We start from the raw sequence: 19921 nt of genomic DNA, 5'->3' as shown, positions 1-19921 counted from the left end.
CGTGGGCCATAAGTTCACTGGGTTCACTCTGCGATTATGCGATTTAATTAAATTTTCGCCAAATGTCGTCTGGTTTCCAAGCAAAACGTCAAGAACTGTACCTTGACGTTTTGCTTGGAAACTAACTTTCTTTAATGTATATTTTACCTAAATTTAAACTGTTCAAAAAGGTGAACCCAAACTTTTGGACGATGCATACCATGCACTTGAGTAAACATTTTGATTTTTAAAAATAAAACTAGATTTTTCCGCCGAAGTTTCATCAATGCATATCGGAGATGATTAAAATTGAGTTCCGTTCCACTTTTTATTTCGAAATTTTGTGGGCTCAATTTTGAGAAAAATCAACAAACTATTACCACATAAATTTAAAAAATGTGTATTCTAATGTAATATTTTGGGAGATAAAAAATAAAAATTACAGGTTTAAAATACCTACGATGCAAGATCTACTTCTTCTTCTTCTTCTTATTGGCATTACATCCCCACACTGGAACAGAGCCGCCTCGCAGCTTAGTGTTCATTAAGCACTTCCACAGTTATTAACTGCGAGGTTTCTAAGCCAGGTTACCATTTTTGCATTCGTATATCATGAGGCTAGCACGATGATACTTTTATGCCCAGGGAAATCGAGACAACTTCCAATCCGAAAATTGTCTAGACCGGCACCGGGAATCGAACCCAGCCACCCTCAGCATGGTCTTGCTTTGTAGCCGCGCGTCTTACCGCACGGCTAAGGAGGGAGCAAGATCAACTTATATTCTTTGTATTGAGCTACCAATACCTGAAATCCGATGTAAGACTGCGAAAATACGGCCAAAAACTTTTGCTATATTTTTCGAAAGTGAACCCAAACTTTTGGCCGGGAGTGTATGTCTCAGATTCGGAGAGTAAGCCTCGAGCAGAAAAGACGTTTTTTTTATGCTTCACAGATTTTCTCTTTATTTCGAGGGTGGAAATCTTTTAACTAGGAAAAGATAATTTGTATATGGATTTTATCGAATATTTTGGAAAAGATGGTCAAAGTTCTGAAGCTCAAACTCCAATCCAAATTCAATCCAAAACCAATCCAAATCCAATCCAAATCCAATCCAAATCCAATCCAAATCCATCCAAATTCAATCCAAATCCAATCCAAATCCAATCCAATCCAAATCCAAATCCAATCCAAACCAATCCCAAATCGGAACCAATCCAAACCAAACCAAATCCAAATCCAATCCAAACCAATACAACTAATCCAAACCAATCCAAACCAATCCAAACCAACCAAACCAATCCAAACCAACCCCAATTCAACCCAAACCAATCCAAATCCAATCAAAACCAACCAAACCAATCCAAACCAATCCAAACCAATCCAAACCAATCCAAATCCAACCAAACCAATCCAAATCCAATCCAAACCAATCCAAACCAATCCAAACCAACCAAAACCAATCCAAACCAATCCAAACCAATCCAATCCAAACCAACCAAACCAACCAAACCAATCCAAACCAATCCAAACCAATCCAAACCAACCAAACCAATCCAAACCAATCCAAACCAATCCAAACCAATCCAAACCAACCAAACCAACCAAACCAATCCAAACCAATCCAAACCAACCAAACCAATCCAAACCAACCAAACCAATCCAAACCAATCCAAACCAATCCAAACCAATCCAAACCAATCCAAACCAATCCAAACCAATCCAAACCAATCCAAACCAATCCAAACCATCCAAACCAATCCAAACCAATCCAAACCAATCCAAACCAACCAAACCAACCAAACCAATCCAAACCAATCCAAACCAACACAAACCAATCCAAACCAATCCAAACCAATCCAAACCAATCCAAACCAATCCAACCAACAAACCAATCCAAACCAATCCAAACCAACCAAACCAACCAAACCAATCCAAACCAACCAACCAAACCAAACCAAACCAAACCAATCCAAACCAACCAAATCCAATCCAATCCAAACCAACCAAACCAATCCAAACCAATCCAAACCAATCCAAACCAACCAAACCAATCCAAACCAATCCAAACCAATCCCAAACCAATCCAACCAAACCAATCCAAACCAACCAAACCAATCCAAACCAATCCAAACCAACCAAACCAACCAAATCCAAACCAACCAAACCAACCAAACCAATCCAAACCAATCCAGATCCAATCCAAACCAATCCAAACCAAACCAACCAAACCAATCCAAACCAACCAAACCAATCCCAAACCAATCCAAACCAACACCAACCAAACCAACCAAACCAATCCAACCAATCCAAACCAATCCAGATCCAATCCAGATCCAATCCAAACCAACCAAACCAACCAAACCAACCAAACCAATCCAAACCAACCAAACCAATCCAAACCAACCAGATCCAATCCAGATCCAACCAAACCAATCCAAACCAACCAACCAAACCAATCCAAACCAATCCAAACCAACCAAACCAACCAAACCAATCCAAACCAATCCAAACCAATCCAGATCCAACCAGATCCAATCCAAACCAATCCAAACCAATCCAAACCAATCCAAACCAATCCAAACCAATCCAAACCAATCCAAACCAATCCAAACCAATCCAAACCAATCCAACCAATCCAAACCAATCCAAACCAATCCAAACCAATCCAACCAATCCAAACCAATCCAAACCAACCAAACCAATCCAACCAAACCAATCCAAACCAATCCAACCAATCCAAACCAATCCAAACCAATCCAAACCAACCAAACCAAACCAACCAAACCAAACCAATCCAAACCAACCAAACCAACCAAACCAACCAAACCAATCCAAACCAATCCAAACCAACCAACCAATCCAATCCAACCAATCCAAACCAACCAAATCCAATCCAAACCAATCCAAACCAATCCAAACCAACCAAACCAATCCAAACCAATCCAAACCAATCCAAACCAACCAAACCAATCCAACCAAACCAATCCAAACCAATCCAAACCAATCCAACCAATCCAAACCAAACCAAACCAATCCAAACCAATCCAAACCAATCCAAACCAACCAAACCAATCCAAACCAACCAAACCAATCCAAACCAATCCAAACCAATCCAAACCAATCCAAACCAATCCAAACCAATCCAAACCAATCCAAACCAACCAAACCAATCCAAACCAATCCAAACCAACCAAACCAATCCAAACCAATCCAAACCAATCCAAACCAATCCAACCAAACCAACCAAACCAATCCAAACCAAACCAACCAAACCAATCCCAAACCAATCCCAAACCAATCCAAACCAAACCAAACCAACCAAACCAATCCCAAACCAATCCAAACCAATCCAAACCAATCCAAACCAACCAAACCAATCCAAACCAATCCAAACCAACCAAACCAATCCAAACCAACCAAACCAATCCAAACCAATCCAAACCAATCCAAACCAACCAAACCAATCCAAACCAACCAAACCAACCAAACCAATCCAAACCAATCCAAACCAACCAAACCAATCCAAACCAATCCAAACCAATCCAAACCAATCCAAACCAATCCAAACCAATCCAAACCAATCCAAACCAATCCAAACCAATCCAAACCAACCCAACCAACCAAACCAATCCAAACCAACCAAACCAACCAACCAAACCAATCCAAACCAATCCAAACCAATCCAAATCAACCAATCCAAACCAATCCAAACCAATCCAAACCAATCCAAACCAATCCAAATCCAATCCAAACCAATCCAAACCAACCAAACCAACCCAAACCAATCCAAACCAATCCAAACCAATCCAAATCCAACCAAACCAATCCAAACCAATCCAACCAACCAAACCAATCCAAACCAATCCAAACCAAACCAACCAAACCAAACCAATCCAAACCAACCCAAACCAATCCAAACCAATCCAAACCAACCAAACCAACCAAACCAATCCAAACCAACCAAACCAACCAAACCAATCCAAACCAATCCAAACCAACCAAACCAATCCAAACCAATCCAAACCAACCAAACCAACCAAACCAATCCAAACCAATCCAAACCAATCCAAACCAACCAAACCAATCCAAACCAATCCAACCAATCCAAACCAACCAAACCAATCCAAACCAACCAAACCAACCAAACCAATCCAAACCAACCAAACCAACCAAACCAATCCAAACCAATCCAAACCAATCCAAACCAATCCAAACCAATCCAAACCAACCAAACCAACCAAACCAATCCAAACCAACCAAACCAACCAAACCAATCCAAACCAATCCAAACCAATCCAACCAATCCAAACCAATCCAAACCAATCCAAACCAACCAAACCAATCCAAACCAACCAAACCAACCAAACCAATCCAAACCAATCCAAACCAATCCAAACCAATCCAAACCAACCAAACCAACCAAACCAATCCAAACCAATCCAAACCAATCCAAACCAATCCAAACCAATCCAAACCAAACCAAACCAATCCAAACCAATCCAAACCAACCAAACCAACCAAATCCAATCCAACCAATCCAAACCAATCCAAACCAATCCAAACCAATCCAACCAAACCAATCCAAACCAATCCAAACCAACCAAACCAATCCAAACCAACCAAACCAATCCAAACCAATCCAAACCAACCAAACCAATCCAAACCAACCAAACCAACCAAACCAATCCAAACCAACCAAACCAATCCAAACCAATCCAAACCAATCCAAACCAATCCAAACCAATCCAAACCAATCCAAACCAACCAAATCCAAACCAATCCAAACCAATCCAAACCAAACCAAACCAATCCAAACCAATCCAAACCAATCCAAACCAACCAAACCAATCCAACCAAACTTAACCCAAATCCAATCCAAACCAATCCAATCCAAACCAACCAAACCAATCCGAACCAATCCAAACCAATCCAAACCAATCCAAACCAATCCAAACCAATCCAAACCAATCCAACCAACCAAACCAACCAAACCAATCCAAACCAACCAAACCAATCCAAACCAATCCAAACCAATCCAAACCAATCCAAACCAACCAAACCAATCCAAACCAATCCAAACCAATCCAAACCAATCCAAACCAATCCAAACCAATCCAAACCAATCCAAACCAATCCAAACCAAACCAAATCCAATCCAAACCAATCCAAACCAATCCAAACCAACCAACCAATCCAAACCAATCCAAACCAACCAAACCAATCCAAACCAACCAAACCAATCCAAACCAACCAAACCAATCCAAACCAATCCAAACCAATCCAAACCAACCAAACCAATCCAAACCAAACCAAACCAATCCCAAACCAATCCAAACCAATCCAACCAATCCAAACCAATCCAAACCAACCAAACCAATCCAAACCAACCAAACCAAACCAACCAAACCAATCCAAACCAATCCAAACCAATCCAAACCAATCCAAACCAATCCAAACCAACCAAACCAATCCAAACCAATCCAAACCAATCCAAACCAACCAAACCAATCCAAACCAATCCAAACCAACCAAACCAATCCAAACCAACCAAACCAATCCAAACCAACCAAACCAATCCAAACCAATCCAAACCAATCCAAACCAACCAAACCAATCCAAACCAATCCAAACCAATCCAACCAATCCAAACCAACCAAACCAATCCAAACCAACCAAACCAATCCAAACCAACCAAACCAACCAAACCAACCAAACCAACCAAACCAATCCAAACCAATCCAAACCAATCCAAACCAACCAATCCAACCAACCAAACCAATCCAAACCAATCCAAACCAATCCAAACCAATCCAAACCAACCAAACCAATCCAAACCAACCAAACCAACCAAACCAACCAAACCAATCCAAACCAACCAAACCAATCCAAACCAATCCAAACCAACCAAAACCAATCCAAACCAACCAAACCAACCAAACCAATCCAAATCCAATCCAACCAACCAACCAAACCAACCAAACCAATCCAAACCAACCAAATCCAATCCAACCAACCAACCAAACCAATCCCAACCCAATCCAAATCCAACCAAACCAATCCGAATCCAATCCGAACCAATCCGAATCCAACCAAACCAATCCAAACCAACCAATCCAATCCAAATGCAATCCAACCAATCCAACCAATCAACCATTCCAAATCCATATCCAATCCAATCCAAACCAGTCCCAATCCAATCCAACCCAATCCATCCATCCAATCCAAACCAACCAAACCAAGCCAAACCAAACCAAACCAAACCAAATCCAATCCAAACCAACCAATCCAATCCAAACCAACCAAACCAATCCAAACCAATCCAAACCAATCCAAACCAAACCAAACCAACCAAACCAATCCAAACCAATCCAAACCAATCCAAACCAACCAAACCAACCAAACCAATCCAAACCAACCAAACCAACCAAACCAAACCAACCAATCCAAACCAATCCAACCAATCCAAACCAACCAAACCAATCCAAACCAACCAAACCAATCCAAACCAATCCAAACCAACCAAACCAATCCAAACCAATCCAAACCAATCCAAACCAATCCAAACCAATCCAACCAATCCAAACCAATCCCAAACCAATCCAAACCAATCCAAACCAACCAAACCAATCCAAACCAATCCAAACCACATCCAAACCAACCAAACCAACCAAACCAATCCAAACCAATCCAAACCAATCCAAACCAATCCAAACCAACCAAACCAATCCAAACCAATCCAAACCAACCAAACCAATCCAAACCAACCAAACCAATCCAAACCAATCCAAACCAATCCAAACCAATCCAAACCAATCCAAACCAACCAAACCAATCCAAACCAATCCAAACCAACCAACCAAACCAACCAAATCCAACCAAACCAATCCAAACCAATCCAAACCAATCCAAACCAATCCAAACCAACCAAACCAATCCAAACCAATCCAAACCAATCCAAACCAACCAAACCAATCCAAACCAACCCAACCAATCCAAACCAACCAAACCAAACCAACCAAACCAATCCAAACCAACCAAACCAATCCAAACCAACCAACCAACCAAACCAACCAAACCAATCCAAACCAATCCAAACCAATCCAAACCAATCCAAACCAATCCAAACCAACCAAACCAATCCAAACCAATCCAAACCAACCAAACCAATCCAAACCAATCCAACCAACCAAACCAACCAAACCAATCCAAACCAATCCAAACCAATCCAAACCAATCCAAACCAATCCAAACCAACCAAACCAATCCAAACCAATCCAAACCAATCCAAACCAATCCAAACCAATCCAAACCAATCCAAACCAATCCAAACCAATCCAAATCCAACCAAACCAATCCAAACCAACCAAACCAACCAAACCAATCCAAACCAATCCAAACCAATCCAAACCAACCAATCCAATCCAAATCCAATCCAAATCCAATCCAAATCCAATCCAAATCCAATCCAAATCCAATCCAAATCCAATCCAAATCCAATCCAAATCCAATTCAAATCCAATCCAAATCCAATCCAAATCCAATCCAATTCAAATACATTCCAAATCTAAATCCAATCCAATCCAAATCCAGTCCAAATCCAATCCAAATCCAAATCCAATCCAAATCCCAGCCAAATCCAATCCAAATCCAAATCCAATCCAAATCCCAGCCAAATCCTATCAAAATCAAATCCAAATCCAAATCCAATCCAAATCCAATTCAAATCCAATCCTAAACCAATCCAAAACCAGTCCAAATCCAATCCAAATCATATCCAAATCCAAATCCAATCCAAATCGAAATCCAATCCAAATCTAATCCAAATAAAATCCAAATCCAATCAAAATTCAATCCAAATCCAATCCAAATCCAACCCAAATCAAATCGCCAAATTCATTCCAAATTCAATCCAAATTAAGGACAACATCATGGAATCCAAAAATAAATTCACTTGCGTTTTCGCTGGCACACCACTCAATATGGAGGCAGCGGACAACTTTAGTTTTTTTTATTTCAGCTTTGCGGTGGTGTGCCCTTGAAAACGCGAGTAAATTTTGTTTTGGATTCAGAGATGCTTGTCGTTATATCCAAACGCAATCCAAATTTAATTCAAAACCAATTCAATTCCATAAAAAACATAATCTAAATCCAATCCAAGCCCAATACAAGTCCTATCTAAATCAAATCAAATCCCATATAAATCTATTCTAAATTCAAAACCATCCCAAATTATGCAAAAACAAAATCCAAAACCAATTCAATTTCTATCAAAATTTTATCCCAATTTTATACAAACAAAATCTAATCCAGATCCAATCCAAATGCAATCTATTCAATTAATCAAAAAGGTGTTTTTGTTAGCAAGTATAGTGTCTTAAATATAAAAATCTTCCCGAGACAGCTTGTTAGTCTTTGACTAGTCGCCATCTCCCTTGACTGCTGATCTGATCTGAGGGTATCACCCATCTCTTCATTTATCATAAAATAATACATATGACTGTCGTTCTACTTCATGCGCAGAATCGTATCTTTCCTTTCTAATGAAATGGAATCGACTCATTTCTAAACTGTGCAAAGCTAAAATATATTGCCGTAGCTCTTTCGTTTAATGTCTTTGCGCTGTCACGACATATACGCCAGTCACTCCATCTCGCAATTTGAGCAAACGATACTATTTCTGAAAAAAAATATGCCAATATGCCGTGGGAAAAAATATGCCAATATGGAAATTAGTGTCAGATCCACTAAACGGGGGAAATAAAAAACTGAACAATTATCATGAATGGATAGGTATATTGTTTTTGAATATTCACAGGAATTTATTTATATTTTCCGAGGGGTGGGGGGTATTCATTATTTTTACATTTTCAAACGTGAAAAACATGTTTTGAACATATTGATAAATTGATTTACACCGGTTTCTACATCTTGCTATTCGAGGCCTCTGAAAGCGTGGACTAGTTTTGAAATTATATTCTAACCGGTTTCACTTTAATGGTTAATTTCTTTTTTATGCAGTAAACAGTATAAATCAGACTGTTTCTCAGATATTTACACTTAAAATGGAACAAGCATGTTTTTTTTGCATTTCTCTTGAATAAAGTCACACCGATGAAAACCCAAATTGAGCTGATATTGAAAGCACATCAAATGGACAGCTGAGCTATACTGCCGTTATACGCATAAGTGTCCCATGTCTACAAGAAATCTCAGCAAACATGGGACAAATATGTGTATGACGGCAGTATAGTGCGAGGTTTATTTAACATTTGGGTTTGTTTTCATCTACATATTCCATTTTCCTTCTTGCGGTCACAGATTAACCTAAAGTCAAAAAAGCAGAATAAAGCATCAATTTCGTTACGCAGTAGAACTTGTCTTGAAAGATTGCTAAGTATCAAACAGTAAAATGAAACATTACTTTTAAGTGGCCGCGTCCAAACGTGTTCTGTTCCCAAGAATTGTCTTTAAGAACTCTAGATTGATAATTTTGCAAAATGCCATCTATCAACGAACAATCTTTCATATATGATGATTAAAATTTTAACAATTTGAAGAGGCAAATAAAACGAAGAGAGGATAAACGCAGTGACATACAGTCACTCTCAAAATTGAGCGTACAGCATGGATTAGATGAATATATTCGAAAATTCCTAAGAAAATTTGATTGTTGGCTCGGTTGTTTTTAATGCATTTCAATATTCATCCCTTCCTTCAATGTATGCGTACATAAAATGGTTGAAATTTTTTCTTCAAAGTTCATTTATTTGAAAATAATGTCAAAATAACCCTGTTAGATGTGACAAAATTGAGCGTACACCGAATTTTTTTCTATCAATTTTCTTATTATAAACACGATTGTATTTTTATATTGTTTTTTCATGATTATATTTATAATAATAAACATCCGCTACTTAAAGATTCAATATTTTGAAATTAAACCATGTTTTGGTCAAAATGGCGAACAAGTGAGATGTATAAACAATGCTATTTAACAATTCAATGCTGCTGGGCAAAATGAATGCTTTAAGATATGGATTTCACCGGCATCGTGTCTTATATATGATAGATAATCGAAATCGAGCGAGACATACGATAAATTTGGGAAAATTCAGTCGGTAAATGATGAAAACAGATGTAAACATACAGAGAAAACGACAAATGTTGGGAATGGCATATTTCAAATTAAGTATAACTTTTTTTAAAAGTCGATGTATAGGTAGCTTATAAGCTCAGGACACTCATGAATAATAATATTAATAAAAGAGCAGCACACGGATACATTATAAGATGTCATTTTATATTTGAAGACTCAGTCACCGTAGGATTAAATTTGGTTGAATCATTTCAATTCACCAAAATATCATTAAATAAGCTGCCGAACTCTTAAAAAAGTTTATTTTTACTTGCCACATGGAAATCATCCAATTGTATCCCTTATGGTAACAAATCGTGGAGTTTAATCCAAATTTAATTATGAAATTACGATTTTAGGCTATCTTTTCAATATTCAATTAGAAGTGCTCTACGGGGTTGAAAAGCTGTTTTTATGTTCGGTACCTTAACATGCACCTTGTACTTTTAGAATTTGACTGTAAATGATCGGATTCAAAAATATTACTTTTAATGATAGACCTGAGACAATAATCGAGCTTTAAAACAAATTTTAGTTAAAGACATACTAAATTTGAAATATGTCATTCCTAACATTTGTCGTTTTCTCTGTATATTTACATCTGTTTTCATCATTTACCGACTGAATTTTCCCAAATTAGTCGTATGTCTCACTCGATTTCGATTATCTATCATATATAAGATACGATGCCGGTGAAACATACAAATTAAAGCATCTATTTTTCCCAGCAGCATTGAATTGTTAAATAGTAATGTTCTTACCTCTCACTTGTTCGCCATTTTGACCAAAACATGGTTTAATTTCAAAACATTGAATGTTTAAGTAGCGGATGTTTATTATTATAAATATAATCATGAAAAAATAATATTAAAATACATTAATCGTGTTTATAATAAGAAATTTGATAGAAAAAAATTCGGTGTACGCTCAATTTTGTCACATCTAACAGGCGTATTTTGAGATTATTTTCAAATAAATGAACTTTAGAGAAAAAATTTCAACCATTTTATGTACGCATACATTGAAGGAAGGGATGAATATTGAAATGCATTAAAAACAACCGAGCCAACCATTTAATTTCCTTTGAAATTTTCGAATGTAGTCAACTAATCCATACTGTACGCTCAATTTTGAGACTGACTGTATCTAGATCGACGATAAATTAAAGCTGAAAATCTGTCCAAACATTGATTATAATTATAATTATCTAGTAACTCATTATGGGTTTCAATGTCGAAGGATTTGGATACAAGATTTAATAATCTGTAATCCCAAATTAATGAAACTTTCAAATCAATGAACAATCCAAATAACTGAACTGTGCTGAGCTAGGACCGGATGGCACCAACGCTCCACGCACATATTTTTGCATACTAACTTCGAAGCAAAACATCTGACGTGCTGCATCAACAGTTTAACTTTGCAATGTGTATGAGGTCCAAGGTGCGAAATTTCGGCACCAAATCAAAACGATTCAATCAGCAAAATTTAATTATAAAACCCTTCGAACACGGTAGGGCAATCATCAGTCATCGTCTAAGTACAGCAGCAGTGTAGTAATCATCCTACCCACCAGTTCAACCAGCAGCGCCATGAACAAGTTCATCCTTATCGCTTTCTTCGCTGTGGCCGTCAGCAGTGCATTGGCCGACTACCCGAAACCAGCATACCACGCACCAGCACCAGCACCAGCTCATCATGCCCCCGCTCCGGCTTACCACGCTCCAGCTCCAGCTCCGGCTTACCATGCGCCAGCTCCGGCTCATCATGCTCCAGCTCCAGCCTACCACGCACCAGCTCCAGCCCACCATGCCCCAGCACCACACTACGGACACGGACACGCTGCCCCCGCTCCAGTAGTTCACACCTACGCTGTGCACGCCCCACACGCCAAGTGCGGTGCCAACCTGCTGGTCGGATGCGCTCCCAGCGTAGCCCACGTGCCATGCTCTCCAGCGCACGGCCATGGCGGATACGGACACGGTGGACACGGACACGGATACGGACACGCAGCCCCAGCCCCAGCCCACCACTACCGCGCCCCGGAATCCGACTCTTTCGATCAGTTCGAGGAATAAGTGGATCGTCGTGCATTGAAGACCAAGACCTGAGCAAACAAGTTGTGAAAGTGAACATACTCAATCGTAGTGCTGTACAATTGGATGAAAAGTGATTGGTGCGATAAATCGTATTGTTAGTTTAGCAAGTTGATGCGATGAATAAATTTAATTTATTTAAATGAAATAATCCGTACTTGTGTTTTATAATTGAAAAATTGAGAAATTTGTGATGCCTTAGATAGATATATTTGAAAACCATAAGTGGGTTGACCAAATATTAGAACTCATTCCAAAGGGGCAAATATGGATGAATTTAAAATTTTAAACGGCAATTTTCGTTGTTTAGGCCTTATAGTTTGCAGGAATAGGTATTTGATTATGTTTTATCTGCTGCTCGCCTTAAAGAATCGACATTATTTTGATCACAACAAAAAATCGCCGTTTAAACTCAAAACTAATATCGCCCTTTTGGAAATTAAGGGTTAGGGACAAAAGGTCGAAAGACAAAAGGTCGAAAGGACAAAAGGTCGAAAGACAAAACGTCGAAAGACAAAAGGTCGAAGGGACAAATGGTCGAAAAGGACAAAAGGTCGAAAGGGACAAAAGGTCGAAAGGACAAAACGTCGAAAGGACAAAACGTCGAAAGGGAGGAAAAGTCAAAATAGACAAAAAACTGAAACGTAAATAATCGATCTCGCACCAGAGTTGCCCTACACAGTTAGCAAAATCTCTGCTCTTTTATTTTTCACAACTTTTAGCAATTAAATAATATTTATTTAGTGAGTACAAATAATAGATGGATGTTTGAGTTTTCTAAATGTCAGTTCAATCTGTCAGAATGGCCCACGCCGCACATCATGCACACTGGCGTGTATTACACGCCGCGAATTTTCATTACGCGTGCCTGCGTGGATGCAGCGTACACTATTTTGACAGATCGAAGTGACATTTAGGAAGCCTAGATCATCATCTATTATTTACACTCATTGAATGAATTTTATTAATTTGATAAAAATAGTGAAAAATAAAAGAGCAAGTTATTGCTGACTATATAAAAGGACAACTCTGTCTCGTTTATTCATTTCCTAAATCAACAATCTTTTTTATCTCTAACAGAACTATCTAGATATTAATTATATTGTTTCATAGTAATTACTCCTTCTTTGATAATTGCTCATTCTTCAAATTTGATTGATGAGATGAGTGTGTTATTCTTGCTTGAAGTTAAATGCATTTCACAAATTCCTTTGGAATACACCCATTTTGTTATCAATTTGTTCCATATCGATCTTTTATCCTTTTCGACCTTTTGTTCTTTTCGACCTTTTGTCCTTTTCAACCTTTTGTCTTTTTCAACCTTTTATACTTTTCGACCTTTTGTCCTTTCGACCTTCTGTCCCTTTCGACGTTTTGTCTATTCGACCTTTTGTCCTTTCGACCTTTTGTCTTTTCGACCTATTGTCTTTCGACCTTTTGTCCTTTCGACCTTTTGTCTTTCGACCTTTTGTCATAGATTCGGAAATTAATATGTGTTTATAGATATTCTGTTTGTTTTTCCTCAATTGTTCTTTCATTGCTAGACATTCCTACATAAAGTTGGTCTACATATAAATTAATCAGTTTTACAGATATAAGTTAAAATGAGGTAATCAACCGTAAACACATTTTCGTTACTCTAGTTTGATTATTTTTCGTATTTCAAAAAAAAAATGTGCTCGTGAGTCTCGTGCTGTAGTAAACAACTGAATGTTTCGCTGACGGTGTGTGCAACATATTCACATCAGAGTCTATTATATATAGAGTTGCGCAAAGAGTGAAGCCAAATCTACCTATTGAACTGTCAAACCGTCTACCTATCGAGCAAAGTAAACAAATGTTTGTTGGTGAGGCAGAAGTATTGTTGTCGCCTAATGATTATTATGGCGAATTAAAACGCATAAATTGAAATGTATTAGATTTGATCTAGAAACAGCTTCAAAAAACATCAATACATTCCCTAATAAAGTAGCAACAAGAAACTCACGTGTTTGCACTCTGTGGGTGACTAGATTATCGAATTAAAAAGCTTTAGAGGTGAACGCTCCCGTGAAGTCACTTGAAGGGTTGAACAAAAGTGAAAGTTGGCAATAGAATAACAAGAGCATCATTCAAAATAAGTGTAAGAAGATCCTCTTTGCTTAACTCTATATAATCAAGACAAAATTTTCAAAACGACTTATCTGCTTTTGTAAACAAAGATTCAAACGACGATTTGACGAATCTGATAGCTCTCCCACGCAAACCAACACCATCAACAGGTAGCGGAAACCTTCACCTACATATCTTTCAGATGACACCATCGAAAAAAATTAATCGAATCAACTTTTTGAGATATTTGCATTTTAATACCGCACAGTTTTTCAATCAAAATAACACATAACTTTAAAATGACAGGACTTATAAACCTGTAATGTCCAACAAAAACATGCTTCATGGCGTGCTCTAATTTTTTTCTTAAGACCGTAGTCTCGTAAAATTGAAAGCAAGAAAGTTATAATAAAAAAATGATTTTTTTTATGGCCATGATAAATGCTAGACAAATGGTGTCTTCGGCAATGTTTCTAGAAACAAGGGTTTCTACAAGTTTCCACGTTTTAAATTCAATACAAAAAAGGTTTGAGTTTAGATTCTACCTTCAGCGGGGACGACCCCAAACAACATTTTACTAGAAAAATGTAACATTTCATTACAATCAATTTCTCTGAAGACACAAAGTGTTTTAATTGAATAAAAACGCAGGAAAATAGTTGAATAATTTATTTGAGAAACTGGATATATCCATTTTACACAATTTCGAGAAAACAACAAAAAACTGTTTTTGGACAAATTGGCACCGAATCTTTCGCATTCTTCGATACAGTTCAAAAGTTTTTGACAAAACTCAATACCCCGGGGAACTTCTAGTGCGAAAATTGTAAGCAGTACTTCATAATTAAATTTCAAAGTGCGTGCACATAGGGTATTTGTGAGAATCTGAAATAGGCAGAAAAGGAACCACCTATGCAGATGCCACGTGTCTTACCTGTCCGCTGTTACGAAGTAGAAAGTGACAGATGGACTTGCCGCCAAGGCGAGCCTACTGCGATGGCCGCGATGGCACTCGAGGAGAGTGCCGATTACGCAGTAGTGAGTAGCTAATATTAAGCTTGTTATACACTAGAACGTAAGAGCTCTTTCACACCCACACATCCACCTCTCTCTTCAGAACGAAACGAATTTGTAGACGCATAGTGATATGCGTTAGCGGTTTGAGCGGCTGAAGCAACAGAACCTTGCGATAAATGTTTCCAAGTAGACCTGTGCGCCGAAGTATTTGTGAACGGCGGCGGCGTGAGGCCATTTTTACACCGGCGGCGGCGGCGTCGGCGGCGGCGGCGGCGTCGGCGGCGTCACGCCGTAAGCAATGTTCGGCGGCGGCGTGAATCGGCGTGAAGAACTTTGAGCAGAAAAAAAAATACGTGGTAAAGCTTATGATTCTTTTTATGAATTTTAGGGTTTTTGGATTATTGCTAGCTACAGTCAGACTGATGGGGTGAACATCCTAATAGTTATAGCTTGTATCTCCACAGCAAAAGTTTAGATTACATCCTCCACTAGGACATCGTCGCATCACAGCACATAAGTTCATTGGAAAGTAAGTCGGATATAAATCCAGAAATTCGTTTAGAAATTCCTCAAGATATTCATCAGAAAATTCGAAAAGGGAATTATAGTAATTAATTTAAAATTTTATAACTTCCTTTATAACTTCCTCTAAATTTTTAAAAATTCACTATGAAAATTTATGTTATTACTTCTTCGGAAATTAGTTCCGAAATTTCTCCAAAAGTTCCTTAAGGAATTTCCTTAGAAATAACTTTAGGGATTTCTTCGGAAATTCCTTTACGGAGTTTTTAGAGAATTGGGAATACGAACTTTTTTAGGAATTCCTTTGAGAATTCTTTCAAGAATTCCTAAAAAAATACTCATGTAAAATCTTTAAAGAATTTCTATAGGAATATCCCTTAAGAAAAAACATTCGGAATTTGATTTACGATTTTTTTTAGAAATTCCTTCAAGAATTTATTTTAAGAATTTCTAATAAAGACTTTTCCAGTAATTCCTCAAAGAATTTCTTCGGAAACTCTAGGAAGATATTTTTGGTATTTTTTCGAAATTTCCCTCTGGAATTTATTTAGAACTTTCTCCAGGAATTCTTTCCAATTTTCTTAAAGAAATTCTTTCGGACATTCCTCCGAAAATTCATTCAGCAACTCTTCCAGGAATTCCTGTAGACCTTTTCATGTTTCCAAAAATTATCAAAAATTCAACTGGTCAGCCCAGAATCACGATTCTTATGCTAAAAATAAGTCTTTTGTCGAGCAAAGAAGTAAGGGAAATCTTGGGAAATTTCGTTTGTAAATTCCTTCATTTTTTTAAACCGTTGTTTAAGTGTTTTTTTAAATTTAAAATTAAAATAACTTTGGAAATTTCTTCAAAAAATCCTTTAAAAATACCTCCAAATTAGAATTCGTTTCGGAATTATTCCTGAAGGAATTTTGTACAGTTTACTGAAGGAACTTCCTAAGAACTTCCTGGAGGAAGTTCCAAAGGAAATTCTGAAAAAAAGGCCTTTAAGGAGGGTTTTCTGAAAAAATCCCTGGATGAATGTCCAAATTAATTCCTGGTGGCTTTCTAAGAAGATTTTCGAAGAAAATCCTGAAGGAATTTTCGACTCAATTCTTGAAGGAATACCCAAAAGAAAACTTAAAAAGATTTTCGAACAGAATTTTTAAATAAATTTCAGAAGGAATTTTGAAAGGAACTTACGTAGGGTTTTTTTAATGGAATTACCAAACAAAAAGCTGTTCGAATATAAATATGAATTCCAATATTTCTCCGAAAATGTCTTCGAAAATCCGGACAGTAGTAATACAAACTAAGTTTTGACTCTAGAATCAAGACTACATGCCAAGAAAAACTCCCAAAATATCGAGACGGAGGATATTCGGATATTCTCAAGAATTCCTTGGGAAGAAAATTCCTTAGAAAATGATTATGGATTTTTTCCTTAAAAAAACTACTACGTAAATACCTTAAATAATTCCCTAGGAAATATGTTACGGAACAAATTTGGTAAGTCATCAAGAAACTCATTCTAGTATACCTTTAAAAATTTCGTCAGGTATTCGATCAGGAATTTCTCCAGGAATTCCTCCAAAAAACCTCCACAAATAGTTTCTTTTTGAAATTTTCCTCGGGAATTGCTTCGGAACTTCTCAGGACCAGGAAATTTCTGAAAGAATTCTTCTGGAAATTCCTTCAAAAATTCTTCTAAGATTAATTCTGACATTTCCAACAGGATTTTCTTCAAAGCTTCTCTTTGGAATACTTTAAAAAAAAATCTACCCATGTAGTTGGGTACACTTCCCCAAAGTAATAGATTTAACCCGCCCTTCCTTAAAGAAGCCATCCCTCGGAAAGCTCAATAAGTTTTGCAAATCTCGTTGTTGGTCTGTTGAATTACACTGTTGAAAGGAGATTCTCTCTATCTCGCGGGCTTCGCGTAAGTGTCTCTGCTTACGGGTCAGCCACTTCCATTTTTTGCCCTTTATACAGCAGGGCATTGTAAGCAGAATGGCAATTAAGAGTAAGACTCAAGCCAGGATGGTGGTAGTGGATAACTACATGCATACATATAAAGTTTTAAAAGTTTCTACAGAATTACTTCGGAAATTATTTTAACAATTCCACTGGAACTCTTCCAGGTATTCCATAAGTCATTCCATTCCCTCGGAAATTCATTTAGTACTTCCTTCGGAATTCCTGCGCCATTTTCTCCCAAAATTCTAGAGCGAATTTTCAGATACAAATTATTTAGCTCTTTTTTATTGGAATGTTTTCACTGTCATCAGACGAGAGTTTAGCACAATTGTGTAATTGTACTAATCTCGTCTTATGACAGAGATATCAGATATAATTTCCAAAGGAATTACCGACTTTCTCAAATTTCATAAAGAATTGCTTCGAACATTCCTTCAAGAATTCCTTGGGAATTTTCTTCAGGGATTCCTTCAGAAAATCCTCCAGAAATTACCACGGAGATAGATCCAGAAATTCCTCAAGACTCTAATAATTTTCTTCGTGCATTCCTTCAGGCGATGATTCAAATATGACGTCTACTACTTTTTGGGATTTCTAGCCCCCTCCCTCTATCACGCTTTTTTGTATACCTAGTATACTGCCGTCATACGCATATTTGTCCCATGTTTGCTGGGATTCTCTATATACATGGGACAGTTATGCGTCCAACGATATATGTACTGCCACAAAATCTTACACCCCTCCCCCCTAAGACCTGTAACATCATTTTTGAACGACCCCAGAACTTCCTTAGGAAATAATTTCAAGAAAGCTAAGAAATTTATTATTTATCAAAATAAAGTATAAGAATCTATTTATTAGTCTGTTGGACTACACTGTTGAAAGGAGATTCTCTCTATTTCGCGGGCTTCGCGTAAGGGTCTCTGCTCTTCCTTGGAAATTCATCTAGTAATTCCTTCGGAATTTTCTACGCCATTTTCTTTCAAAATTCTAGGACGAATTTTCGGTTATCTCCATACGAATTCCTAGAGCAATTTCTAAAGAAACTACTTGAGAAATTACCTACATTCTTAAAGAATTTCTTTGGACATTTCTCCAAGAACTTCTTCGAAATTTTCTCCAGGGATTTCTTCCGAAAATCTTCCAGAAATTACAGGTACAAGGAGGAGTGAAGGAAATGTTCAATTTGGTGCGTCACATGCCCCATCGTGCTGCAGCTCCAGAAGCCAAGTTACCATTTTTGCATTCGCATATCACGAGATTATCACAATGATATTCCATGCCCAGGGAAGTTTAAAAAAAATCCTACCAGACTGGGAATCCAAATCCAGCATTCATAGTGTTGACTTGTAGCCTCGTATATAAGCACTAGACCAATCAATGTAACATTCAACATTCAAACCTTTCAAAAGATGATGAACCACCCAATGTGACCAGAATGGGGTTATTCCACATAAAGTTACAAATGAGATTAGAAGTTCATCACTACGTTCGTTGGTTTGTAGGTCTATAGCCAAGAAGTTCTTAGATGACCCAACATTTAACACGCCAATACGGGTAAAAGTGACAGAAATAAAAGCAAACAAATCTGCTGAAGGTACTGTGCCTTGCAACAAAATTACAACTTTCGTGATTATTTTCCAAGGCTCTCATAGATGTGGAAAATTTCTCCGCAGTACAAATAGCACGTGCTATCCAAGCATTCACCGCCGAAGTAGCTTTTTTTCTGGAGGTATGTTTATGCGACCAAAAATAGGCGGAGGAGTTTTATGAGCGGTATAATATAATAGCTATTTAATAAATGCCTGATAGGCCACCTTGACCGGCGTCGGCGTACATCAATAAGTGTCGGCGGCGGTGCCGTGGCGCGGCGGCGCACAGGTCTATTTCCAAGTTGGAATTCAGCCGCGAATCGATCGATTTTCTGGAACAGTCCGTCACCGCCCAAGGAAGCCGTCCTCTGCCAGATAGCGTGCAAGCCATCCCACATTTTTAGCTGCCGTCTACAGTGAAGGAGATGATGAATTTTTTTCCATGATCCATTTTTTTTCGAAGGTTTGTCTGAAATGCAATTGAGTTCGTACACCTTCCGCCTGGAGCAAAGAGGCTGTAGCAGCAAGAGAA

The 19921-nt window shown here is 37.9% G+C and overlaps 1 protein-coding gene across 1 annotated transcript; it reads left to right on the top strand.

Moving 5' to 3' along the window:
* Positions 1-11667: 11667 nt before the first annotated feature.
* LOC134216825 (vitelline membrane protein 15a-1-like) lies at positions 11668-12313 on the top strand. The gene has a single exon (XM_062695619.1). The coding sequence runs from the start codon at positions 11708-11710 to the stop codon at positions 12191-12193; it is 486 nt and encodes a 161-aa protein (XP_062551603.1). The 5' UTR covers positions 11668-11707; the 3' UTR covers positions 12194-12313.
* The last annotated feature ends 7608 nt before the right edge of the window (positions 12314-19921 follow it).

Source organism: Armigeres subalbatus, chromosome 2, assembly GCF_024139115.2.
Source record: "Armigeres subalbatus isolate Guangzhou_Male chromosome 2, GZ_Asu_2, whole genome shotgun sequence".
Classification (NCBI taxonomy): Eukaryota; Metazoa; Arthropoda; class Insecta; order Diptera; family Culicidae; genus Armigeres; species Armigeres subalbatus.
The sequence above is the reverse complement of the archived record's forward strand: the minus strand, read 5'-3'. Positions and strand labels throughout refer to the sequence as shown.